The 26,175-nt window shown below is 43.6% G+C and overlaps 1 protein-coding gene across 1 annotated transcript in view; it reads left to right on the top strand.

Moving 5' to 3' along the window:
• Positions 1–6,502: 6,502 nt before the first annotated feature.
• The window catches only part of gpr107 (G protein-coupled receptor 107), a 39,147-nt gene continuing 19,474 nt past the window's right edge, over positions 6,503–26,175 (top strand). Inside the window, 12 exon segments of the mRNA NM_001126929.1 lie at positions 6,503–6,668; positions 10,889–11,014; positions 12,278–12,328; positions 12,556–12,641; positions 13,055–13,188; positions 14,543–14,670; positions 15,357–15,413; positions 16,837–16,944; positions 17,444–17,577; positions 18,574–18,649; positions 19,279–19,352; positions 20,398–20,515. Of these exon segments, the coding sequence (NP_001120401.1) occupies positions 6,552–6,668; positions 10,889–11,014; positions 12,278–12,328; positions 12,556–12,641; positions 13,055–13,188; positions 14,543–14,670; positions 15,357–15,413; positions 16,837–16,944; positions 17,444–17,577; positions 18,574–18,649; positions 19,279–19,352; positions 20,398–20,515 (1,209 nt within the window). The 5' untranslated portion in view covers positions 6,503–6,551.

Below are 26,175 nucleotides of genomic sequence, written 5' to 3'. Positions count from 1 at the left end.
CTAACAATAAAATCCTTAGCACAGTAGCCAGTCACTTTCTGAACTTCCATAAAGCCAATTCTAAGAAATTACAATTCTGGGCAATTGAACATGCACCTTTGGGAATACGAGGGGGCAATATAATAGAACATCTGCTTAGAAAAGAAAGTAGATGGATCTACCTTCTGAATTCCCTCTCACCCGAAGGTCTAAATGAAAATATTGATTTTAGCACATTTTTACGGACATAAGAATTTGATTTTGATTTGCCTGTTTTTATTGTATATACATAAGATATGCACACAATTAATGTTGTACACTTATTAACAAAAATTTTTTTTAGAAAATTCCCTTCTGAGCACTAGAAGTTTTCACTTATTCACTTTTTTATATACACATTTCACGTTTTTCACAAGTCTCTATTACTACTCTCATTGAGATGGAAAATAGTTGCTCAAAATTTCCACTCTACATATAAAGGGTATAAACACTGATTATAATTTATTAAAATAATCATCTTTCACTCATACAATTCACCTAATTTTAGTAACTAAAATTTCTTTTGATTTCATATTTTCAATTAATATTAACGTCAACACCACAATCACCATTAATTTTTAATCACAATCAATGACATAGGTCTCACCATTGTAGTATTCTTCCATTCATACAATATAATAATATAATTGGGATATGATAAAATATGTCAGCATACTTAGAAGTATAGACAGACTAAGTCAGGTATTTTCTTAGTTCACTGTTCACATGATGTCATTTAATATATACATGTTACTGACAAAATAATAAGTGAATAAACCTTCCTTATATAAAAAATAAAAACAATAAATAATAAATGAATAAATCACGTAAATCAAATATACAAGTTAACGATCCCTGATTGAATGTCCGTCATTCCGTTATATGAATAAACATGATTGTGACTCCAAATGGATAAATAATAATATGGGAAGGAAGTAGTACCATAAATTTGATAGGCTGATTACGTACCAGTAAAGTGATTGGCTAAAATGGATTTAAAAGCACCCCGACGAATACGACCAAAAGATTTCGCCTGGAGAAAGCTCTATGCGAAACGCGCGTTGGCGTTTCACACACTTGATCGAGTATCTCGTGTGCCGAGGTATCAACCATGGGTGTAGGCACAGGAGCTTTTTGTTTTTTCGTTCTGACCTCCTGTTGATTTGGTATCCAGTAATGTAGACTGGTTACATACTGATTTGAAGTCTTGGGCTGGAATAGCTGTGATTTTTCGGTTTAACCCTGTGCCGAGGTAATAAATAGAGGTGTAGGCACATGGATTCAGATAAGTAACCTGGGCGGGTTCCTGTCTTTTGATTCATAATGATTTTGGGGCGATTAAAAAGTTGAAGTTTCCGGTATTAGCGGGTAAATTCTATGAATTAGCTAGGTACCGAATTAATAACTTAGGCTAAGATAAACACCCTGAAAAAGGATCTGAGATCCCGCCGTAACTTTAAATGCAATGCCGTCGGTCTAACTCAAAATCCTGGCTGCCGAGGTAACAAACAAAGGTGTAGGCACGAGGATTCCGACTGGCAACGCTAACGGTTGTCTGTGTGATTAGTTATTAGTGTCGGGTCATCAATGTGCCGACCCGGTGGAACTACCTAAGCGCCAAAGAAATAGGCATAGTTAAGGTAAAAAGTTAAAGGATCAGAGAGTTTACTGCAAAAAACCTGTTTGTTTTCTTGGGGCAATAATTGGAACTAATGTGGAAAGCTAATAAGTTGTCTGTAAACACACGCCGCATAAGCAAGTCTACAATATATCGTAATTAATATTAATCAGCAGTAAAGCGAACCATGGATGTTCAAAATACCATTTGTAGTGATTTGAAGCTATGTATGGGGCAGTGATACTGAAGCTATGTATGGGGCAGTAGGCACAGAGACTTGGGAATAGGCGTATGAGAGCGCCGTAATCGAGAATAATATAAGGTAAATATACGTGGAAATTTCACCTTTCCAATTAAGTGAAATATTGTGAAATATAAAATTACAATCGCCACTTTCTGAAAAATAGTGAAGCAAACGTCAGCGCTGATTTTGCGCAATCGAGGCGTCTTGTGTAAGCCGTTTGGGAATTGTAATCGCCGCCCGAGTATAAGAGCATTAAGCTTTGGTATTAGATTTGTCAAAAGCCTTCAGTATAATTACTGATCGTTGTAATCGAGGCGATAAGGTGTAAATCACATGGAATTCTAATCGCCGTTTTGGTACGCTTTGTATGAGGCACTGAGATAGATCCAAGGGCAACCCTAGTATTAATTGATTGAAGCGACTCTGTTGAAGTAGCAAGGAGCGGTTAAACCTATATACAAACTATTGCTAAGGTAATTAATCCAATCATCCCAGGCACATATATATGTAACTCTAATGAAAGTTCCCAAACAATAGTGGAATCAGCAATTAGCGCTCTTATGAACAAAGCAGTAAGCATCAATTAACAACTAATCAGCCTCTGTTAAGAGAAAGTAATACCAAGGTTTTGAACTAGATAAACCCGACATAATAGGAACAACCCAAGCTGTAACACTCAGACAGGCTCTGGGTATATGTGAGCCTAATACTAATTGTGTATATATAATAATCAGGAGACTTACCTGTTTGGGAGAACCATAAGGATCCCACTGGGTTTAGGATTTATATATAACTTACCTGACCTTTGATATAAGCCAATGGTGGACAATAAATACACACACAATATAGGAATGGTGAATAAATAAAGTTTATTATACTGATGTTGTGGCAACCCCTTTATTTGGAAGAATATTCAATACTTACCTGTTAGATAGGATCGCCATCCCTTCTACAGCACAAAAATCACACAAGACATTATACACAGATCAACCTTATTATTGTTACCAATGTTGCCAGCCTAAAAATTAACCATGAATGTAGTTACTTTTTAAGTAACAATATCCAGGAGTGTAACTACTAGAACTGAAACGTGTTCAAGGTGTGAGATAGAATTTTAATTTTCTTGTCTTTTTCTATCTATTTTAGTAAGATTTTAACCATTTAGAAGTAAAAGTTACAATTTAATTTATTTAGGTGTGCCAGTTTTGACTTTTTTTGTGTGTCTATAACACTATTACTATATTTGATAATCTCGTAATACTGTGCACCCTAAGACTACTGTAGTGCGAGATTTCTCACATTTAGGGGCACATTTACTAAGCCACGAACGGGCCGAATGCGTCCGATTGCGTTTTTTTCGTAATGATCCGTAATTTTGCGACTTATTTCGAATCCGAATTGGAAAAATTCCGATTGGAAACAAACATTTTGCGACTTTTTAGTATTTTTTGCGACTTTTTTGTATTTTTTGCGATTTTTTTCAGCGTCTTTACGATTTTTGCGAAAAAACGCGAGTTTTTCGTAGCCATTACGAAAGTTGCGCAAAGTCGCGATTTTTTCGTAGCGGTAAAACAGCAGGCGCGAAACGTCACGCCCTTTAAGTTTTAACGCTACGAAAAAGGCGCGACTTTGCGCGCAAGTGTTAACACTACTAAAAAATCGCGACTTTGCGCAACTTTCGTAATGGCTACGAAAACCTCGCGTTTTTACGCTAAAATCGTAAAGATGCTGAAAAAAACGCAAAAAATACGAAAAAGTCGCAAAAAATACGAAAAAGTGGCAAAATGTTCGTTTCCAATCGGAATTTTTCCAATTCGGATTCGAAATCGTGTCTTAGTAAATCAGCCCCTAAGACTACTGTAGTGCGAGGTTTCTCACATATAGGGGCTGATTTACTAAGACACGATTTCGAATCCGAATTGGAAAAATTCCGATTGGAAACGAACATTTTGCCACTTTTTCGGTAATTTTGCGACTTTTTCGTATTTTTTGCCATTTTTTTCGGCATCTTTACGATTTTTGCGAAAAAACGCGAGTTTTTCGTAGCCATTACGAAAGTTGCGCAAAGTCGCGATTTTTTCGTAGCGTTAACACTTGCGCGAAACGTCGCGCCTTTTAAGTTTTAACGCTACGAAAAAATCGCAACTTTGCGCAACTTTCGTAATGGCTACGAAAAACTCACGTTTTTTCGCAAAAATCGTAAAGACGCTGAAAAAAATCGCAAATAATACGAAAAAGTCGCAAAATGTTCGTTTCCAATCGGAATTTTTCCAATTCGGATTCGAAATCGTGTCTTAGTAAATCAGCCCCTAAGACTACTGTAGTGCGAGGTTTCTCACATATAGGGGCTGATTTACTAAGACACGATTTCGAATCCGAATTGGAAAAATTCCGATTGGAAACAAACATTTTGCGACTTTTTCGGTAATTTTTCGATTTTTTCGTATTTTTTGCGATTTTTTCGGCGTCTTTACGATTTTTGCGTAAAAACGCGAGTTTTTCGTAGCCATTACGAAAGTTGCGCAAAGTCGCGATTTTTTCGTAGCGTTAAAACTTGCGCGAAACGTCGCGCCTTTTAAGTTTTAACGCTACGAAAAAGGCGCGACTTTGCGTGCAAGTGTTAACGCTACGAAAAAATCGCGACTTTGCGCAACTTTCGTAATGGCTACGAAAAACTCGCGTTTTTTCGCAAAAATCGTAAAGACGCTGAAAAAAATCGCAAAAAGAACGAAAAAGTGGCAAAATGTTCGTTTCCAATCGGAATTTTTCCAATTCGGATTCGAAATCGTGTCTTAGTAAATCAGCCCCTAAGACTACTGTAGTGCGAGGTTTCTCACATATAGGGGCTGATTTACTAAGACACGATTTCGAATCCGAATTGGAAAAATTCCGATTGGAAACGAACATTTTGCGACTTTTTCGGTAATTTTGCGACTTTTTTGTATTTTTTGCGATTTTTTTTCGGCGTCTTTACGATTTTTGCGAAAAAATCGCGATTTTTTCGTAGCGTTAACACTTGCGCGAAACGTCGCGCCTTTTAAGTTTTAACACTACGAAAAAATCGCGACTTTGCGCAACTTTCGTAATGGCTACGAAAAACTCGCGTTTTTTCGCAAAAATCGTAAAGACGCTGAAAAAAATCGCAAAAAGAACGAAAAAGTGGCAAAATGTTTGTTTCCAATCGGAATTTTTCCAATTCGGATTCGAAATCGTGTCTTAGTAAATCAGCCCCTAAGACTACTGTAGTGCGAGGTTTCTCACATATAGGGGCTGATTTACTAAGACACGATTTCGAATCCGAATTGGAAAAATTCCGATTGGAAACGAACATTTTGCGACTTTTTCGGTAATTTTGCGATTTTTTCGTATTTTTTGCGATTTTTTTCGGCGTCTTTACAATTTTTGCGTAAAAACGCAAGTTTTTCGTAGCCATTACGAAAGTTGCGCAAAGTCGCGATTTTTTCGTAGCGTTAAAACTTGCGCGAAACGTCGCACCTTTTAAGTTTTAACGCTACGAAAAAGGCGCGACTTTGCGCACAAGTGTTAACGCTACGAAAAAATCGCGACTTTGTGCAACTTTCGTAATGGCTACGAAAAACTCGTGTTTTTTCGCAAAAATTGTAAAGACGCTGAAAAAAATCGCAAAAAATACGAAAAAGTGGCAAAAAATACGAAAAAGTGGCAAAATGTTTGTTTCCAATCGGAATTTTTCCAATTCGGATTCGAAATCGTGTCTTAGTAAATCAGCCCCTAAGACTACTGTAGTGCGAGGTTTCTCACATATAGGGGCTGATTTACTAAGACACGATTTCGAATCCGAATTGGAAAAATTCCGATTGGAAACAAACATTTTGCGACTTTTTCGGTAATTTTTCGATTTTTTCGTATTTTTTGCGATTTTTTCGGCGTCTTTACGATTTTTGCGTAGAAACGCGAGTTTTTCGTAGCCATTACGAAAGTTGCGCAAAGTCGCGATTTTTTCGTAGCGTTAAAACTTGCGCGAAACGTCGCGCCTTTTAAGTTTTAACACTACGAAAAAATCGCGACTTTGCGCAACTTTCGTAATGGCTACGAAAAACTCGCGTTTTTACGCAAAAATCGTAAAGACGCCGAAAAAATCGCAAAAGATACGAAAAAATCGCAAAAGATATGAAAAAAAATCGCAAAATTACCGATCATTACGAAAAAAACGCAATCGGACGCATTCGGCCCGTTCGTGGGTTAGTAAATGTGCCCCTTAGTATATATACAAAATCCTTCTGCTGACAGGGGCAGGTTTCCTGACAAGGGGTCCCATCCCTGTATTGCAATACTGTACAAATCCATAAAACAAACCAGGGCTGTCATTATTACATTACATCCCCATAAAGAAATATATATATTTTTTATAAAAGTGACACCACAGCATTCTGCCCTTCTCAGAAGCCAACATGTTGTTTTGTGAGGTGAGTTCCCCAGCTAGGCACAGATTTGCCCTAACTCCCGGCGTTCCCTCTCGCTATTGGCCTGAGCGGAACACGTGTTTCCCCCGATCGGTCCGGTGACGTCACAGTCGTAGAGTCACGGGGTAACTATGGCAGCTGCGAGTCATGTGGCCGAAGTGGGCGTGGTCAGCTTGCTCCCGGAAGTGAGCGGGATGCTGATGTGGTTGCGACTAGTTCCTAGCTAAACATGGCGCTTCGGAGTGGCGGAGGATTAGGTTGCTGGGCGTCGGGCTTGGTATTGTACGGGTTACTGTTTCTGCTCTTTCCCGTTTCCCGGGCTCGGTTCCACCATCTAATGCTAAAGGTAAGGCTGAAGTGCGGGATTGGGCCCGGAGGCCCTGAGCTGCTAGGGAAAGGGCATGCCGGACATCCGGATACGTGAGGCAATTGCTCACACAGGGTAGAAAGTACCGGCACGGCGTTTAGAGCGGGGGAGGTAGGGGGGCATGCAGCCAGTACCCGGGGTGCGGGGGTATCTGTAGGCACTGAGGCAGTAGGGGGGCATGCAGCCAGTACCCGGGGTGCGGGGGTATCTGTAGGCACTGAGGCAGTAGGGTGGCATGCAGCCAGTACCCGGGGTGCGGGGGTATCTGTAGGCACTGAGGCAGTAGGGGGGCATGCAGCCAGTACCCGGGGTGCGGGGGTATCTGTAGGCACTGAGGCAGTAGGGGGGCATGCAGCCAGTACCCGGGGTGCGGGGGTATCTGTAGGCACTGAGGCAGTAGGGGGGCATGCAGCCAGTACCCGGGGTGCGGGGGTATCTGTAGGCACTGAGGCAGTAGGGGGGCATGCAGCCAGTACCCGGGGTGCGGGGGTATCTGTAGGCACTGAGGCAGTAGGGTGGCATGCAGCCAGTACCCGGGGTGCGGGGGTATCTGTAGGCACTGAGGCAGTAGGGGGGCATGCAGCCAGTACCCGGGGTGCGGGGGTATCTGTAGGCACTGAGGCAGTAGGGGGGCATGCAGCCAGTACCCGGGGTGCGGGGGTATCTGTAGGCACTGAGGCAGTAGGGGGGCATGCAGCCAGTACCCGGGGTGCGGGGGTATCTGTAGGCACTGAGGCAGTAGGGGGGCATGCAGCCAGTACCCGGGGTGCGGGGGTATCTGTAGGCACTGAGGCAGTAGGGTGGCATGCAGCCAGTACCCGGGGTGCGGGGGTATCTGTAGGCACTGAGGCAGTAGGGTGGCATGCAGCCAGTACCCGGGGTGCGGGGGTATCTGTAGGCACTGAGGCAGTAGGGTGGCATGCAGCCAGTACCCGGGGTGCGGGGGTATCTGTAGGCACTGAGGCAGTAGGGGGGCATGCAGCCAGTACCCGGGGTGCGGGGGTATCTGTAGGCACTGAGGCAGTAGGGGGGCATGCAGCCAGTACCCGGGGTGCGGGGGTATCTGTAGGCACTGAGGCAGTAGGGGGGCATGCAGCCAGTACCCGGGGTGCGGGGGTATCTGTAGGCACTGAGGCAGTAGGGTGGCATGCAGCCAGTACCCGGGGTGCGGGGGTATCTGTAGGCACTGAGGCAGTAGGGTGGCATGCAGCCAGTACCCGGGGTGCGGGGGTATCTGTAGGCACTGAGGCAGTAGGGGGGCATGCAGCCAGTACCCGGGGTGCGGGGGTATCTGTAGGCACTGAGGCAGTAGGGTGGCATGCAGCCAGTACCCGGGGTGCGGGGGTATCTGTAGGCACTGAGGCAGTAGGGGGGCATGCAGCCAGTACCCGGGGTGCGGGGGTATCTGTAGGCACTGAGGCAGTAGGGGGGCATGCAGCCAGTACCCGGGGTGCGGGGGTATCTGTAGGCACTGATGCAGTAGGGTGGCATGCAGCCAGTACCCGGGGTGCGGGGGTATCTGTAGGCACTGAGGCAGTAGGGTGGCATGCAGCCAGTACCCGGGGTGCGGGGGTATCTGTAGGCACTGAGGCAGTAGGGTGGCATGCAGCCAGTACCCGGGGTGCGGGGGTATCTGTAGGCACTGATGCAGTAGGGGGGCATGCAGCCAGTACCCGGGGTGCGGGGGTATCTGTAGGCACTGAGGCAGTAGGGTGGCATGCAGCCAGTACCCGGGGTGCGGGGGTATCTGTAGGCACTGATGCAGTAGGGTGGCATGCAGCCAGTACCTGGGGTGCGGGGGTATCTGTAGGCACTGAGGCAGTAGGGTGGCATGCAGCCAGTACCCGGGGTGCGGGGGTATCTGTAGGCACTGAGGCAGTAGGGTGGCATGCAGCCAGTACCCGGGGTGCGGGGGTATCTGTAGGCACTGATGCAGTAGGGGGGCATGCAGCCAGTACCCGGGGTGCGGGGGTATCTGTAGGCACTGAGGCAGTAGGGTGGCATGCAGCCAGTACCCGGGGTGCGGGGGTATCTGTAGGCACTGAGGCAGTAGGGTATCCGAGCAGGAGCAGCGAAGGGGCATTAGTGTGGGTAGTGGCTATAGGGCATCAGCAGGCTGGCCAGGATCATTGGGGAGGCACTGGGGAAGTTTACTCATAGTTAGCTGGGCAAGGGAGCCAAGGTGGCTGTAAGCTGGATGCTGGGGTGTGAATAAGTTACACAGGTATAGTAATTAGTTGTACAGGGGCAGTGGGGAGCTAGTGCCACACTAAACTGGGGCAGGAGGTGAGTATCCTGACTGGGGCAGTAGGATGGCAATAAGGTGAGCTGGAACATAGGGTGCTGGTAGAACAGCAGAAAGTTGTTCTGGGGCAGTAAAGATATTGTCATTTTGGCACGGGCAGTGGGAAGCGGCAGTAAGGTAACCTGGCATGGTAGGGGCTGGCAGTAAGTTGGCCTGGTGTGGTAGGGGTCGGCAGTTAGTTGGCCTGGCAAAGTAAGGGTTGGCAGTAAGTTGGCCTGGCATGGTAGGTGTTGGTAGTTAGTTGGTCTGGCACGGTAAGGATCAGCAGTTAGTTGGCCTGGTACAGTAAGGGTTGGCAGTGAGTTGGCCTGCCATGGTAGGTGTTGGTAGTTAGTTGGCCTGGAGTGGTAGGTGTTGGTAATTAGTTGGCGTGGTAGGGGTCAGCAGTTAGTTGGCCTGTCATGGTAAGGGTTGGCAGTAAGTTGGCCTGGCATGGTATGGGTTGGCAGTAAGTTGGCCTGGCAAGGTAAGGGTTGGCAGTAAGTTGGCCTGGCAAGGTAGGGGCCAGCAGTAAGTTGACCTGGCACAGTAGTGGTAAGCAGTAAGTTGGCCTGGCGTGGTAGGGGCCAGCAGTAAGTTGGCCTGGTGTACGGTTTAAGTTTTGGCCGTAGGGTAATCGGAGTAGAGGGCAGAAGCAGATTATATGGGTGGCAGTATCCGACTTTTGGTGTAAAGGCTGAGCCTTTAGAGCAGGCAGGGAGTTGAGGGCAGAACAGGCAGTGAGTTGAGGGCAGATCACTGACAACAAAGGGGTGGCTGTGTGCTGACATGCAGTAGAGAGGGCAAATATTGATACAGAGGCAGCAGTGTGTGCAGGAGAAATATGCACAGCAATGTTACAAGTACGTTGCTGAAAATAACACAAAACTCATGGGATGATTCCTCTTGTGGGGTGATGTGGGTGATGTTTCCTTGGCACTGGGATAGGTGAAACACAGGCAAAGTGGCAACAGGAACATGTGCTGGAGATGAAGGGGAATATGTGCACTTGTTACTGCCTGCTCTGCTTAATGTTCCCTACAGAGATGGTTATTAGTAACAGCAGCCAAAGACATTTTATATTTCACTAACTGTTATGAAAATGAATGCTGTATCCCGGCCAGAAAGCCTGTCTGACATCTAATTCTAAAACCAGGTGGATGTCCAGTATTTGGACCGACATGCGCGGGGGGCGGGCGTATGGGCAGAGTGCACACAGATGGGCATTTGGGCCTGTAGTTAAGCAGCCGGACAGATGGATGCTCACGGCTGAGGTTATCCAATTAAACTAGGCTGGTGGAAGGGGTGCGACTTACAGGGAACAATCGTTATATTTGGGATCTATTTTATATATCTGTTTGTTACTGTTGGGGATTTCTGTGCACTGTGGCTGCCATAGGTTCAATTATGCCTGCACCGCCCTCATAGCCGATAACAACCAATCAGCAGGTAGCACTTGATTGTCCCCTGTTTAAAAACCATACATCTGATTGGTTGGTGTGGGTTCCAGGTTCCTTGACTTGGTACTAGCAATGTTCTTTCTCTTTTTTTATTTGCAATGTTGGCTTTAGTGTGATTGTAGATCCCCTAATGGGATCACATTAGATACATGAGCTGCCCATTGGCCGGCCTTGACCACTTGACAACTACAGTTCAGTTGCGTTGGTGCCAATGTCCTAGGTAGGGAGACAGGTTACAGGCCAACCTAGTGGCAAGGCCTCATCCCCATTTCATCCACTCCCGGTGGCTAAGCCACAGGTGGGCCAGTCTCTGCCACCATCACATAGGGGTGCGGGTCCTGTACAGCAATCTAACGGGCACATTCTGCTCTGGGGATTAGAACTCCCTGCTTGTATCACTGTAGTATTGGGGCTGTTCTTATTCTTGGTAACTGCGCTTGTATTTTTCTTGGCAGGATGACGTCAGGCAGAAGGTGCTCCTTAACACGTTCGGCTTTTTCAAGGATGGTTCCATGAACGTGACCATTAACAGCTTCTCTGTAAAGGACAATAATGATTTTTCCAATTTGGACAGTTCCACCGTAAGTCGCCAATATTGAACTTACCCCCCTTTCCTTGTTGATACTTCTTAGCAGAGAAGGTCCAGTACATTCACCTTCTGGCAGCAACAACTTCTGATTCAGTGTCCTGCCAGTCTTCTTCCCCCTAAACTCACCCCTTCATTTACTTTTCAGGCAGTGCGTGCAAAACCACTTAGTGCTATTTGTAACTGCTACTGAAAGCACTATTTGTCTTTTTATATGTTCTCTGCACTATTGCTTACTCCTGAAACAGTATAACAGAAGGCAGCTGATCAGGAGTCAGAACCAGCAGTGCAGAGAAGGGAAAGGGACAGACACAGTGACAGTTACACATAACTATAAACCCAGTGAGAATGAGGAATGAATGGATATTGGGGAGTTGTACCAGGAGTCAGAACCAGCAGTGCAGAGAAGGGAAAGGGACAGACTGACACAGTAACAGTTACACATAACTATAAACCCAGTGAGAATGAGGGATGAATGGATATTGGGAAGTTGTATCAGGAGTCAGAACCAGCAGTGCAGAGAAGGGAAAGGGACAGACTGACACAGTAACAGTTACACATAACTATAAACCCAGTGAGAATGAGGAATGAATGGATATTGGGAAGTTGTATCAGGAGTCAGAACCAGCAGTGCAGAGAAGGGAAAGGGACAGACACAGTGACAGTTACACATAACTATAAACCCAGTGAGAATGAGGAATGAATGGATATTGGGAAGTTGTATCAGGAGTCAGAACCAGCAGTGCAGAGAAGGGAAAGGGACAGACACAGTGACAGTTACACATAACTATAAACCCAGTGAGAATGAAGAATGAATGGATATTGGGAAGATGCTTAGAATTAGATTTTCTTTCAATTTCAGTCTGACATTTAGAAGAGCTTGTTTAAATGAGACTGTATGGTATGCATCTATGTATGTATTTATAAAGCGCTACTAAAATACGTAGTGCTGTACAACTATAGTACAACTATAACTTCGGTATAGAAAAGTCCACACAGAGAAGACATTATAACTAATAGTAGTAGATAACTAATTATAAATACACAGTAATCAAATGCCATGAGGTAAGACAGAAAGAGAGTAGAAAGGAACATTTCTTGGCCTGGAATGACCGAGTGTTGGTTAAAGGTAGGTCGAAGTCATGACTAAGCCCTCGGCTCCAGCTCGGTGCCAGCACATTCCGTATGCGTTTCTGCTAAGCGCCGAGAAAGTCTTGTCTCAAATCCAGTAATAATACTTTGTCTGCTTTGCCTGCAGTTTGGCTTTAGCCTGGACAGAACGAGGAATGATGGCTTCTCCACATACTTGGTGAGTATTGGCGTTATTCCTACAGAGTCTGTGCTTTTTCTCATTTATATACTGTGTATGTAAGAATGTTCTGGGCACATAAAAAGCTGAAAGCCTAATACTTGTGGGGCTCGGAAAAATGTAACCCAGCCACAGTAGACTGGGCATCCTGAGCTTAGGAATTGTCTGCAGTTGTCATGGAAAAATCCCCAATTGTATTTGATTTATGAAAACATTTTTCTCTGTAGGACCAGGAGCTTCGTGCTTGTATCCTAAAGAGCCCCCCAACGGATGTTCCCATTATGCTTCTCAAGATGGATTTTGCCAAGAAACTGTAAGTTTCTCCATGATATAAGTGGGATTGAGGCATTTTTATAGTAGTTTGTTGGTTGTCATTGCTTTCAGCAAAAGAGCCATTGGGTAAAGCATGGCACACCTGTATTTGGTCCATCCATATAGAGCCTGTAGTTTATTGGCCATACTGATGGCCTGTCTGACTTGTATCTTGCCAGGGACTGGCCAAATATCCATTGTACAGAATTATAAATACCACTGGCAAAGCCTATAGAGACAGCCCTCCTCGCAGTACCGCCACATAGGACCCACATAAGTCCAGTCGTTGGCTAAAGGGCCGAACGATTTCTGCTCTACTTGAGCCTAGGAACTGTTCGTATACTTTCTTACTGTGTAAAGTTTTCCAGTATTCCTTGCCACATTTATCTCATCTCTGCTTTGTTGTTTTTTTAGTGTTTTTGTGCGCAGCGCCAAACATGATATGCCGATTGTCTCTGTCTCGGAAAAGGTTGAACAGCCACCCAAAAACATCTCAAAAGCTGAAGAACCCGCGCCGCTTCCTGCCAAGATGAGCCGGCGAGATACAGGTAATAATAAAAGTGCTTTTTAGTAAAGGACCAGTAACACCCAAATCGTTTATTATTCAAGGGGGTGGTTCACCTTTAAGTTAACTAATAGAATAGAATATAATGCCCTATTCCTAGCAACTTTGCAGTTAGGTTTCATTATTTCATTCTTTAATGTTTTTTAATTATTTTCCCTTTCAGCTGGGGTCACTGACCCTATCAGCCAAAAACTATTGCTCTGTGAGGCTACAATTTGATTGTTATTGTTACTTTTTATTACTTATCTTTCCATGCATTTCCAGTCCTATTCATATTCCCATATCTCATTCAAACCACTGGCTGGTTTCTAAGGTAAACAAGACCCTAGCAACCAGAAATACCAAACTGAAGAGCTGGTAAAAAAAATAAAAAAGCTAAATAACTGAAAAACCATACAAAACGGAGACCAATTGCAAATTTTCACAATATCAATGTCTATATTATACTAAAGGTTAATTTAAATGTAATCTACCCCTTTTACTCACCACTAAACTGCTGTAATAATAGATGTATCTTCCTCTTCTTCCAAAGGGGATATTTTTACAGCAGTTTAGGGGCAAGTTCAGTAATCAAAATATTTTGTGTTAACAGTCTTTAAAGGGGTGGTTCACCTTTACGTTAACTTTTAGTATATTATAGAATGGCTGATGTTTAGCAACTTTTCATTTGGTCTTTGTTTTCTTATAGTTTTTGAATTATTTGCCTTTTTCTTCTAAATCCAGTTTTCAAATGGTGGCAAGTAAAAAAACTTATTCTCTGTGAGATTACAGTTTTTTTTATTATTATTACTTTTTATTCCTTAATTTTCTATTTAGGCCCCCATCTATTCATATTTCAGGGTCTCATTTAAAATGCTGCTTGGTTGCTAAGGTAAACGAGGCCATAGCAACCAAATAGTTGCTGAAATTCCAAACTGGAAAAAAAAAAAGATGTTCGCACATGCACATAATAAAACATGAAAACCAGTTGCACATTGTTTCAGAATTTTATTGTCTACATCATACTAGTTATTTGAAAGGTGAACAACCCTTTTTGTTAATTATAAAGCATATGAAAAGCAATGGTTTCAGTGGGAAATTAACATGAGAAAGATCCACTTGTCTGGCAAGGTAAATGTGACCACCCAGGTTTGAAGTTTTTTTTTTTTTTTTTTTTTGCTGGCAGGACTTTCTCTTTGCAGTGAGTCCATATTATGTCAGCAGGAAAGACTTTTGTAGCCTTACTGCTTTATAGGTACATCAGAACAGCAGTATGGCAGCTCTGCTGATAAACTCGGAACAGAAACTTTCTATGAGAATAAAGTAAATAGGAGTTTTTAAATTTCTTTTTTTGAAAGCTGACCAAAAGAAAGATGATGCTGCGGATAAAAAAGAAGGCACGGCGGAGGCTGCCTCCAAGGACGATAAAGATGCCACGCAAGAAGCCAATCAGAAGAAAGTGGAAAAGAAAGAGAAAGAACAAAAGGTATATGTTATAGTGCAGGCCATGCTTTTCGTTCATGGAATCCAGCATCACACAGTAATATTTGAAGCACCGCTACAAACTTTAAAATAGGAGCTCAGCTTCACATTTGTATAGATAGTGATATTCTAGTACAATTTGCAGTTGGTCTTTGTTTTTTCTTGCATTTTGTGATCGATTTCAAGGTGGGCTTACTTTTTATTTTACCGTATTCTTATTTTCATGCGTAGTATATAGCCCAGCAAGAGAGCAAAGGCTTAGTGCGCTTCAATGTTAATATTATCTGTAATAAACTTCTCATTTGTCTTGAATAACTTGTTTGGCTGACTGACAGCAGCCGATCTGCATTGTGTCTCCCTTAGGAAATACTCCTAAAAAGCTGTACAGAGGTACAAGAGGTTATCACTAACACCACTATGTGGAGGCTCACGCAGGGCATAGCTGCCTTCTGGCATTTACAGTGAGGCCTAGTTCCCTTAGTGCTAGATTTTAGAAGTGCTGTGGGATTGTTAGTTCTGCTTGTTTTTTTTCTGTCATTGGGCATTGAAACCTGAAGAAATGCAGTCAATAGGAATTCTTATGAGATCTGTTGTAAAAAGAGAAATAGCAAAAAGATGACTTATTAGTAAACTGCAATTAACACTGAATGTATCCATGGTCATTAACCTGATTTATTGTCTCTTTTCCAGGGTCCCATTGAATATAATGGCACTATGCATGTGGACAAGGGAGTTGCTTCATTTCAGGTGAGTGTGAATCTGATGCTCACAGTATAAAGGGCTTAGGGTGATGGCACAGGGGGAGATTTGACTATAGGCAACAAGTGATTTGCTATTGGCAAATTTGGCAATATTAAGGCAATGTTGCCATATGTCTAGGAGCTGTGAATATTTTTTGTTTGCTATTGGCAAAACATATACGGCCTCCCAAAGTTTTCTGGCGATTTACTTTATTACCGCGGAAAGCGCTGAGGGATGATTTGTCACCTACAGTTAAATCTGGGCTACCAAAAATCGGCCCCTGTGCCATCACCCGTAAGGTGGCCACACACAGGCCAATAAAAAGCTTCCAACTGTCTCAGTCTGCAGTTTAGTGCTGGGCGGTATACCGATTTAATCGGTATACCGTTTTTTTTAAAAAAAAACTATATGAATTTTACACATACCCCTATACCGGTGTGCGCGCCTCCTGCAATTTATTTCCGGGTTGCGCCCCGTGCGTACGTGACGTCAGCGCGCACGCAACGTCTGCAAAAATCCAGAGATGTTGACATTGGAGCGTTGCATTGTTGAACTAGAGCATTGTGCAGCTTAGACATTTCTGGTTTGTACAGCTACTTCTATGAGAAGAGCATTAAAAGAAGAACTTATTTATGCCTTATATTTTATTTCTTTTAATGAGGATTGTGTTTTCTGTATTAACCCTTTTATTACCAAATGAAAAACAAGACAATTAGTATTGTAGAGCTGTTTTGTTTTCAGTTGTTTTACTGTATTACTTCCTGCCAATTAGGGACTCATGGGGGCCTATACCTCTGCTTCCTGTATTTACACCCCAGCCTAAAGGGTAGTGCTGGGCGGTTTACCGATTTAACCGGTATTTAAAAAAAAAAAAAAAAAACGATATGAATTTTACACATACCCCAATACCGGTGTGCGCGCCTCCTGCTATTTTTTTCCAAGTATATCATGGTTGCGCCCCGTGCGTACGTGACGTCAGCGCGCATGTGACGTCCGCGCGCACGCAACGTCTGCAAATAGGGGTACAGGGGACCTGGCCACCAATATTTATTATTTATTTATATACCGTCAAATACCGTGATACCGATATAATTTTGAAAAATACCGTGATATAAATTTTTGGTCATACCGCCCAGCTCTACTGCAGTTTATCAGCCATATGTGGCCCTTCAGATGGGCCTACCCGACCAATATCTTGCAGAAAATCGGGCAGATGTTGATTGGGTATCAGTACTTTGATTGCGGTTTTTGTCCCGACAGCCTCTATCCCGGCAATGTGATTTGATCATTGGGCCCGAGGGCTGAATAGTCAGATGAGTCTATTAGGTGGGCATATAGGGGAAAGATCCAGTCAATCTGCGACCTAGCCAAACAAATGGATCTTTTAGTGTTCTTGAGATTAATCTGTCGTCTTCCCTTTTTTTTTCAGTTCTCCTTCAACATCAGTTCAGAGGAACTGGAGGGGCTTTACAGTTTGTATTTCCATAGCTGCGTCGGAAATGACAACTCTGGCAAGCAACATTTCTTTAGCCTGGATGTGAGTAAGCTATAATCATGGTGGGGTGGGGGGCTAAAGCTGATCTGATGTCAAATACATGGCTGAAGTGGACAGGTAGCCATATGCGCTGATTTTAAAGTGAATGTTTGTCCCTCCAAAAGTTCATATAAATACATACACACATACCTGCAAAAATTGAACTCATTACAACACTGCAAATATGTTGGACAATGAGGCAAATCAATAAGCTTGTGGCCCAGACCAGTGCTATCTTCCATAAGAATCACCCCAGTTTGGGGGGCTTATTTCCAGCATACTGCCTTTATTGTCCAAGCAGCATCCTGTTCACTACTTAATACGTCTAGTGGGTTTGGTGCATCCCTTTTGGAAAGCCCCTTGTGTTCTTCCTTTCCCCTTTAAAGAAGGGTGCATGGGATTGCGGTTTTGCCCAAGGGTATGGACCACCTATTGCACCCACTCACTCAAATATCTATCCATATGTACTGAAACAAGCCACTCCCTCTTTGATTCCCTACAGATCAACATTACAGAGAAGAACACTGAGAGCTACTTGTCTGCGGACGAAATCCCATTGCCCAAACTCTACATCTCCATGGCGCTCTTCTTCTTTTTGGCCGGCCTGGCTTGGGTTCACATCCTCAGGAAGCGCAGGTGTAGAATTTGCAGCTCATTTGACAGCCGCAATGACGTTGTACGGTCCATGAATGAGAAAAACAGAATAGATGTGCTATTAAACAAAACAGAGCTACCGTCAAATCATAACAATGTTCCATTAACCTGTCAAACGGGCCCCTCTTCTTCCAAGCAAAGCCAAACAGTGCTAGTTATGTTTCCACAGCTAGGGATTCTGGGTAATCTCAAGACAATGTCAGATCAGATCCATTTAATACAATAAAGCGATAGTTACACTTTCCACATTTATCAGTGAACTGACACGCTGCAGATCTGCCCTGATGTTCAACTAGTTTACCTATTGGTCAGTTGGCCAATAGCATGTCCACATAAATTAACTTTTAGTATGATGTTGACAATAATATACTGAGACCATTTGCAACTAGTCTTCCATTTGTTATTTTTTATGGTCTTCCAGTTATTTGGATTCTGTTCAGCTCTCCAGTTGGAAATTTCAGCGGCTATCTGGTTGCTAGAGTCTTATTTCCCCTTAGCAACAAGGCAGTGATTTTAACGTGAGACTGGAATATGAATAGGAGGGGGCCTGAATAGAAAGATAAGGAATAAACAGTCACACTAACCGTAACATTGTAGCCTCACAGAGCAATAGTTTTTGGCTGCCAGAGATCAGTGACCCCCATTCAAAAGCTGGAAAGAGACAAAAAAGAAAGGCAAATAATACAAAAACTATAAAATAAATAACGAAGACCAATTGCAAAGTTGCTAGGAGTAGGACATTCTAAAACACACTAAAAGTTAACTTAAAGGTGAACCACCCCTGTAATGTTCAGCCATAAAATGGCCCATGTAGGCTTCTGTTCCAAGAGTGAGTTCACCCTCGTGAGCGCTGTATACCCATGACTTTGCTGTGTTTGCACTAAGCGCTTGTGCCCAGAGGCTACTGCCTGTATACACACCACTTTGATTCGGTGCACGTTGTATATCTGACGGCTAACAGTTCTGTTTACATTCCAGGAATGACGTGTTCAAGATCCACTGGCTGATGGCAGCACTGCCCTTCACAAAGTCCCTCTCGTTGGTATTCCATGCTGTAAGTGTCCTCTTCTTAAAACTACCCTAATTGGCTAATGCTGCAGTGTAGTGGGAAGAACTAAAGTGTCGTCATCCAACAATCTGTCTCTTCTTCCACGAACGCAAATCTCAGAGTAGATCTGGGCAACTGTCACTTACCTGAGCTTAGAGGCTGATATACAGAATGTAAATGTCACAATATAAGGGTGCTTAGTAATTAATACAGATTATTATCTCTGAAACCACTACAGTTAGCATCAGCATGTAATAATCAGCCCTGTAGCATCAGCTTATATGACCAGCCTAATTTTCTGATTGATAATTAACGCCCCCCCCCTAAGCTTGGCTTCTCAGCAGCTGCCCAAAGCACACTGAGCATGTGCAGTGCCAGTGACACTTCTAACAAAATCCAAAATGGAGATCTCCTGTGACAACTGTGAAGTCCTGAATCATTGCTGCTATAGAGATGCTGTACCTTTAGGCTGGTACAGTAAGTTCAGTATAGAAAATATGGCTGTAATCAGATTACTGTGTAGCGTCATTAGCTCACTAGGGACTATTTTATTAGCTCCGTGGTAAATTTTGGATTTTGGGAAAGGCTGCCTTGTATTAACTTTGCCCCCCTCCCCCTAATCTTTTGTGTTCTAGATTGATTACCACTACATTTCATCGCAGGGGTTTCCAGCTGAAGTCTGGGCAGTGGTTTATTATATTACTCACTTGTAAGTATGAGCCACGCACTTTGGAAAACATTCAGTCAAACCGTACTGGGGTTAAACTTTGCCCAGGAGAGGTGAAATGGGACTATGTTTGTACAGATAGGAATGCTGCTTAGTTCATCTTCTGACCTGTAGAACATTGGCCATCCACACAGCTTATATGTTCTAGGAGTATATATGTAATATAGAGAGAGGCTATAAACCAAGAAATAATACAGTAATTTGGAAGTCTTATAATGCACTGTAAGCCTAGTGGCTGGGGGTGGGGGGGTAGTTTATTTTACAGAAATATTGTGATTGAGGACAGAGCTTACTGTGCAGGGGCAGGTGTAGTGAAAGTGATGCATTCTGGACTTGAAGTCCCTCTGCTTTGCATTGTGGGTGGTGCAAAGATTCTCTGGTAAGCAGAGTCCTAAAATCCTTTGCGTCAGCAGAGAACCACATAAGGGAGTGGCTGAATGACTCTGCCAGCCCAAAGGTGGTCATACATATTAGAATTATGATCTTTTTCATTACCATTAGTGCTGGGAAAGATCATTCTTTTTCTCTACTAACATCTACAAGCTGAATCGGCAGATATGGAGGTAGAAACAAAAGATTCGGCATTAACGTTTTGCCGATGAAGGCATCCAAGAACAATTTTCCATCCAGTTGGCAAGAAGACCAATATCTAATTTTTATTGTTGGAAGTACGGATAGTGTTTGTGCACCTTTTTAGGGGGTATTTTATCCCTTTAAATCACTGAGTCAGTGTAAATCTATTGAAGTGCGTCTTTTCCCACAGAGCTTAGGAGATACTGTATGTACATGAACCCATTCACTTTAATGTACTTTATAATAACAGCCTATCCAACTTAAATTAGGCTAATTACATGTATTTTAATACATATAATTCCAGTTACCTTTCAGCTTCCTTCCCTCTTTTCACTTTTCTGATATCATTGTTTACCCTCCGATAAAAACAGCACTTTGTGTATTTGTTACATGAATTTACACTGTGTCTTCATATTGCGACCCTGATTATTATTTTATCCCCCCCATCTGTTAGGTTAAAAGGAGCCTTGCTTTTCATCACCATCGCTCTAATCGGAACAGGCTGGGCCTTTGTGAAGCACATACTTTCTGACAAGGACAAAAAAATCTTCATGATCGTCATTCCCCTGCAGGTATGGTCAGCACGTGTCATACTTTTGTTTTACTATGGTATTGTGCCTGCTTCCTTTCCTTCAGAAAACTTCAGTTCTCTACTGCCTGAAATTAGAGCTATCTTTATAAACATATATGTCTTGGAATTGTTGTCCATCCTTCCTTTGTAAGCAGCAGTCCTGCCCTGCTTTATGGCTGAGATTCTAGCTATCTGTATAACAGAGCATTCTGTCACAGTGGCACAGATCCTATCTGATCCCCATTGTACGCAGCAGTCCTGCCCTGCTTTATGGCTGAGATTCTAGCTATCTGTATAACAGAGCATTCTGTCACAGTGGCACAGATCCTATCTGATCCCCCATTCCATTAGAAGCAGCAGTCCTGCCCTGCTTTATGGCTGAGGTTCTAGCTATCTGTATAACAGAGCATTCTGTCACAGTGGCACAGATCCTATCTGATCCCCATTGTAAGCAGCAGTCCTGCCCTGCTTTATGGCTGAGATTCTAGCTATCTGTATAACAGAGCATTCTGTCACAGTGGCACAGATCCTATCTGATCCCCCCCCCATTGTAAGCAGCAGTCCTGCCCTGCTTTATGGCTGAGATTCTAGCTATCTGTTTAACAGAGCATTCTGTCACAGTGGCACAGATCCTATCTGATCCCCCCCATTGTAAGCAGCAGTCCTGCCCTGCTTTATGGCTGAGATTCTAGCTATCTGTATAACAGAGCATTCTGTCACAGTGGCACAGATCCTATCTGATCCCCATTGTAAGCAGCAGTCCTGCCCTGCTTTATGGCTGAGATTCTAGCTATCTGTATAACAGAGCATTCTGTCACAGTGGCACAGATCCTATCTGATCCCCCCATTGTAAGCAGCAGTCCTGCCCTGCTTTATGGCTGAGATTCTAGCTATCTGTTTAACAGAGCATTCTGTCACAGTGGCACAGATCCTATCTGATCCCCCCCATTGTAAGCAGCAGTCCTGCCCTGCTTTATGGCTGAGATTCTAGCTATCTGTATAACAGAGCATTCTGTCACAGTGGCACAGATCCTATCTGATCCCCCCATTGTAAGCAGCAGTCCTGCCCTGCTTTATGGCTGAGATTCTAGCTATCTGTTTAACAGAGCATTCTGTCACAGTGGCACAGATCCTATCTGATCCCCCCATTGTAAGCAGCAGTCCTGCCCTGCTTTATGGCTGAGATTCTAGCTATCTGTATAACAGAGCATTCTGTCACAGTGGCACAGATCCTATCTGATCCCCCATTCCATTAGAAGCAGCGTAGGTGGTTTTTCACGGTGAGGTTGGGGAATGCCCTTCCTAGAGATGGGGTAATGGCAGATTCTGTTAATGCCTTTAAGAGGGGCCTGGATGAGTTCTTGAACAATCAGAATATCCAAGGCTATTGTGATACTAATATCTACAGTTAGTACTAGTGGTTGTATATATAGTTTATGTATGTGAGTGTATAGATTGGTAGGTGTGGGTTGTGTGTGCTGGGTTTACTTGAATGGGTTGAACTTGATGGATTCTGGTCTTTTTTCAACCCTATGTAACTATTGTAAGCAGCAGTCCTGCCCTGCTTTATGGCTGAGATTCTAGCTATCTGTATAACAGAGCATTCTGTCACAGTGGCACAGATCCTATCTGATCCCCCATTGTAAGCAGCAGTCCTGCCCTGCTTTATGGCTGAGATTCTAGCTATCTGTATAACAGAGCATTCTGTCACAGTGGCACAGATACTATCTGATCCCCCCATTGTAAGCAGCAGTCCTGCCCTGCTTTATGGCTGAGATTCTAGCTATCTGTATAACAGAGCATTCTGTCACAGTGGCACAGATCCTATCTGATCCCCCCATTGTAAGCAGCAGTCCTGCCCTGCTTTATGGCTGAGATTCTAGCTATCTGTATAACAGAGCATTCTGTCACAGTGGCACAGATCCTATCTGATCCCCATTGTAAGCAGCGGTTCTGCCCTGCTTTATGGCTGAGATTCTAGCTATCTGTATAACAGAGCATTCTGTCACAGTGGCACAGATCCTATCTGATCCCCATTGTAAGCAGCGGTTCTGCCCTGCTTTATGGCTGAGATTCTAGCTATCTGTATAACAGAGCATTCTGTCACAGTGGCACAGGTCCTATCTGATCCCCATTGTAAGCAGCGGTTCTGCCCTGCTTTATGGCTGAGATTCTAGCTATCTGTATAACAGAGCATTCTGTCACAGTGGCACAGATCCTATCTGATCCCCATTGTAAGCAGCGGTTCTGCCCTGCTTTATGGCTGAGATTCTAGCTATCTGTATAACAGAGCATTCTGTCACAGTGGCACAGGTCCTATCTGATCCCCATTGTAAGCAGCGGTTCTGCCCTGCTTTATGGCTGAGATTCTAGCTATCTGTATAACAGAGCATTCTGTCACAGTGGCACAGATCCTATCTGATCCCCATTGTAAGCAGCGGTTCTGCCCTGCTTTATGGCTGAGATTCTAGCTATCTGTATAACAGAGCATTCTGTCACAGTGGCACAGGTCCTATCTGATCCCCATTGTAAGCAGCGGTTCTGCCCTGCTTTATGGCTGAGGTTCTGTAACCTTATAACAAAGCATTATCATAGACTTGGTCACAGAGTTTACCAATTATATCCAAAACACCTTGTTTACAAGACTGTAGCCCTCAGGCGTTTGCGACATGAGAAGATTTGACCTCCATTTGTCCTGGTTATTTATCTGTAGGAAAAAAATTGGCAGAATAACCCTGAAAAAACTTGAAAAGTGGACAAGCTTGTTCAGCTGGAATTTCCAACAGCAGAGCTGTCCAACTGGAAGTCTGTGTTAAAGGGGCATAGTTGATTGTGGGGGACCCACTTACTAATGTCTCACTATAACAGTAGGAATGTGTGGCAAGCTTTATACCTATGGTGGTGCTCAGTATCCAAGTCCTTTGCTTTATACTTAAAAGGGACTGATAGTAAAGCCAAATTGCAGGCAAATTCTGCTTGTGGTGATGTTGTCTGTTGACCACAAGGTGGCACAGCTGATTGAGGGCCACATACGTCTGGAAACAGAGATCATTCTCCTTATCCCCTTTAGTTCAGATAAGCTCTGAAGATTCCTATACAGTACACCATGATCTCTGATTGGGCTTTCCTATTTAATAACCTGCCTAGGGGTAAAATCTTATTATCCGAATATCAAAACAGTCCATATGCATTTCCCAGCCAACCACTTTGCACCAGGTTCTGACCTCAAATTCTTCACTCCTCCTCCGCTCCTGTGGGTCAGGTAAAGCTCCTGCACAGAGTTAATGAGATTGTTATATTATACTGAGGCTATTCAGTACCTGTTTGATCCCCCCCCCCAGCCAAGGCTTGTATATTTGTTCATAACATGATATTTATATATGGCTCTGCACTACATGACACTAACGGGAAGTGGATGTTTACACGTGTTTCTGTATGTATATAAACCTCTCCATCGCCAGATCCAGAGAGCAGATGCACAATGTTTGTTTATGCTTGTGAGTCAGCATCCTCTTCTCAGTATAAACGCTTTCTACTTTTTGCATTTTTTTCATTATTTATTCTATATTGTTTTTCCATTATTTGCCTTTCTCGTCTTCATCTTTCCAGCTTTCCAATGGGGGTCGCTGACCCTGGCAGTCAAAATCCATATTGCTCTGTGAGCATACGTTTTTATTGTTACTTTTAATTCTTCCCCTTTGAATTCAGTCCCTTGTTATTCATATCCCAGTATCTCATTCAAACCACTGCCTGGTTGCTCAGGCAATCGAGACTCTAGCAACCGCATAGCTGCTGAAATTGGAGAGCTGCCAAGCAAAAAGCTAAAGAACTAAAGTTATAAAAAAAACATTAAAACCATTTGCAGATTGTCTTAGAATATCAATTTCTATGGCATGCTAAAAGTTAATTAATAGGTAAACACCCCCTTTACAGAGAAAATATCCCTCCTCCCCTTTTCTGTTGGACACATAAACAAATTGAACTTGCAGAAATAAATATAATTCAGCATTAAAGGAAACCATAACACTATTTAACATTAAAGAGAACCATAACTCTATTTATTTAACATTAAAGAAAACCATAATTCTACTTAAGCTATTTCTTAAGATTCCTTAAGCTGATATTGTCTGGGAAGTTCCTCTGCATACTGCAGATTCTTTGGAAAGCAGGGGGACTTCAAGTCCCAGAATCCCTCACTGCACCGTGAAACAAGGTGAGGCAGAGGCTGCATTATATCCGTGATGTTCGGAGGGGTGGAACTAGCAAACTATCATGGTTTCCTTTCGGTTTGGGGCATCAGTTACAATAATCCAACAGACCACATAATGCAATTTTTATTGTGATACTGCTTTTGAACACCAGGTGGCGATACTTGTAGGTGTCAGAGGGACAGCAGCCCTATGAATGTGTGGCACTGTTCATGCTCATCAGCAGTAGCTTTCTATTGGGTATGCCCAGAGCAGTTCAGCTTGGTCACCAGAGAGATAATAAGGGCTTTGTGTGTATGTGAAGCTTGTCATAAAGTGGCAAAAGGAGCAGAGCACGTCTGTTGGCTCAGGTGGGCACCAGGGGGGGCATAGTTGGCAACAGGCTTGGCAGTAGCTCAAAGAGCAAAAAACCTTAATACGAGGGTTGGGCCAAACGTATTCTTTTAGGCATGGAAGCCAAGTTCAATAAATGGTAAAAGTGCAGAAGATTACCGGCAAAATGAATAAAGGGCATACAGGAATGGAAGAGCGGCCTTACAGGATGTATATGGTATATTCAGGGTCAGTTAAATAACCTATTGGGGATGAGATGATTTATTCTCCTCGCACAGCGAGAGCAAATAGCCAGCGGCCAGGCCGGCAGATAAAAGAATAGGCGGGTTGTGCTTGAGCGGAAACAAGGGATCTAAGCGGTGAGATTGTCATGTTGAGTAATTGGGAGTTGGAGACGGCAATTTCAGCAGATCTGTCTTTCATGAGGTCGCGTCGCAGTTCCAGGGAAAGTCAATGGCAGGGGTAACCCTCAGTAAATGAGCTGGATCCAGCAAACGGTATGGGCTTCTTTACATTAGTAAACTGACATTTCTGTGGCGAGCCATTACAGGGGAAGTAAGCCTAAAAGCAAACGCACTATCCAATAGGTCAAAGATCTAATTGTTAAATGTTTGCGGCCATATTGCATTAAATCAAGCCTTGGCTTGTACTTCTTTCTTAAGGTCCCTATACACCGGCTGATTGTAGCTGTCGATATCGGCCCCTTAGACCAATTCGGCAGCTAACCGGCCCATGTATGGGCACTACCGACGGGCCTGCCCGACCGATATCTGGCCTGAAATCGACCAGATATCGATCGGGCAGGTTAAAAAATCTAGTCAGATCGGGGACCGCATCGGCTCGTTGATGTGGTCCCTGGACCAACTTTGCCTATACCCGTCGTTATTATTAGATCCTTTGGCCTCAGGGCCAAACGATCGAATTACCCTGGATTCTCCCGATATCGCCCACCCGTAGGATCTGAAGGTGTATGGGCACCTTTACATGCTCTCTGCTTCCTTCTCCCTGTTCTTTTAACCCTCTAGCGTCTGTTATCTCATTCTGATTGGCTTGTACGATTCTTCTAAGATTTCAGCCACAAAGTGGTGCAATTTTCCTACATGATTTCTCCGACGAGCCT

This window comes from Xenopus tropicalis, chromosome 8 (genome assembly GCF_000004195.4).
Source record: "Xenopus tropicalis strain Nigerian chromosome 8, UCB_Xtro_10.0, whole genome shotgun sequence".
NCBI classification, from domain to species: Eukaryota; Metazoa; Chordata; class Amphibia; order Anura; family Pipidae; genus Xenopus; species Xenopus tropicalis.
The sequence above is the reverse complement of the archived record's forward strand: the minus strand, read 5'-3'. Positions and strand labels throughout refer to the sequence as shown.